Source organism: Octopus bimaculoides, chromosome 13 (assembly GCF_001194135.2).
Source record: "Octopus bimaculoides isolate UCB-OBI-ISO-001 chromosome 13, ASM119413v2, whole genome shotgun sequence".
In the NCBI taxonomy this organism is placed as follows: Eukaryota; Metazoa; Mollusca; class Cephalopoda; order Octopoda; family Octopodidae; genus Octopus; species Octopus bimaculoides.
The window spans coordinates 10,239,220-10,241,094 of record NC_068993.1 but is presented as its reverse complement, the minus strand read 5'-3'; the positions used below and the strand labels follow the sequence as shown (position 1 = coordinate 10,241,094).

Sequence of the window (1,875 nt, the reverse complement as noted above, 5' to 3'; positions counted from 1 at the left end):
AGGCAAGGACACTACTCCTTGATATCCCTTTTGGAGCCCCCCCTATATGTATATATATATATATATATATATATGAAAAGCTCTTGTGGTACCCACCTACTCAAGCTTGCCTTAATTCTATGATACAAATTTCCTGTTTCGATGATGATGATGAAAGTTGTCTATATTACTTCTATCCTTCTGAAAATGGGGCTTTTCACCTGAATTGTATAAAGGTTTTTCAACTCTCCTCTCTACATTGTTAGAAGCTTTTCTCACATCCCTTTTCGTTTCTTCTTCTTCTGTACTACAATGCTTCAAGAAAACTATGACACTCTTATCTGAATCTGTTTTAAATTTAAACACCAGCTTAATAACAAGAAAATTATTTTACTGAAATCTTCATGATTTTCAAAATTAATTGCAACAAATCAGTGTATTTCAACAGAAACTTGGTAACAAAAGTGTATTGAAGTTGATAGGAATGAATTAGGTAGACATCACAACCATTCAGTTCTTAGACTGATAATATTTGTATTCGTTTATCAACTGATTTCTTGTAGACTCCAGGACCACAACCAGAAAAGCTTTGGTCGTCTAGTTCGGGTAAAGTTGTTGTGTCAGCCATATTTATGTAAGTATTAAATTTGATCTACTGCTGCTGTCAGCACCACCACCACCACCATTTCTGTGTTTGCTTTTATCCATGCTAACATGGGTTGGGTGCTATATTCTTGGATTAAATACCTTTGTTTATTTTCAATTAGGGTACTTTATTCCACTGGTCATCACATATGAAACTGTTGTGACACAATACATTATCATCATCTTTTTAACGTCCACTTTTCTGTGCTTGCATTGGTCAGATGAAATCTATGGAAGCTTGTGTTTTTTAGATTGGATGCTCTTGTTGCCAATGCTCACCTGTTTTCCAAGAAAGATAATATTTCCCTTTGTTCTTTGACGCTTTAACAGTTCAGTGGATGGACATACTTTTATAGAAGATTGTCTGTAATTGGTGTACCAATGTCAACACAAAAGAATGCAAATATACACATGTGCATGTGTGCACACACACACACGCACACAGGTGCAAGCGTTGCTTCCCTACCATGTGGTCTTGAGTTCAGTCCCACTGCATGCACCTTCTGCCATAGTCCTGGACCATAGTCTGGGGCCAACCAAAGCCTTGTGAGTGGGTTTGGTAAATGGAAACAGAATGAAGCCCATTGTGTATATACTCATATATATATGAGGGTACAGTTCTATATTTAAGAGATGAGGAATTATTTACATTATTTACATTTGATGGATATTTGTCCTCATCTTGTTTGTTGTTAACACAATGTTTTGACTGATATACCTTCCAGCCTTCATCAGGTGTCTTGGGGAAATTTCGAACCTGGGTCCTCATTCCTAAGGTATTTTTCGATGTTATTATTATTAACCACTACATATCGTGTAGTGGTTAAGAGCGTGGACTACTAATCCCAAGATTCCGAGTTTGATTCCAGGTAGTGACCTGAATAATAATAATAATAATAATAATGACAACAACATCGAGTGTAGTTTTCAGAAAGTGTCATAGACTTTAAGACCATTTCCTTTAATACTGAATATAATTACCTCCCTTGTGATGCAAAATTTTTTTTCTTTTTCTTAGGATTACTTCCCTTGCAATGGATATCTTTTGTTTAGCATAAGTACAGGTTACTCTTTTACTTGTTTCAGTCAGTTGACTGCGGCCATGCTGGAGCACCGCCTTTAGTCGAGCAAATCGACCCCAGGACTTATTCTTTGTAAGCCTAGTACTTATTCTATCGGTCTTTTTTGCCGAACCGCTAGATTACGGGGACGTAAACACACCAGCATCGGTTGTCAAGCGATGTTGGTGGG

At 37.0% G+C, this 1,875-nt stretch overlaps 1 protein-coding gene across 1 annotated transcript in view; it reads left to right on the top strand.

Moving 5' to 3' along the window:
- Window positions 1-1,875, top strand: part of LOC106874550 (zinc transporter 9) — a 34,990-nt gene that overhangs the window by 12,457 nt on the left and 20,658 nt on the right. Inside the window, exon 7 of the mRNA XM_052972569.1 lies at window positions 543-613. Coding sequence (XP_052828529.1) covers window positions 543-613 — 71 coding nt within the window. The remainder of the gene's footprint in view (window positions 1-542; window positions 614-1,875) is intronic.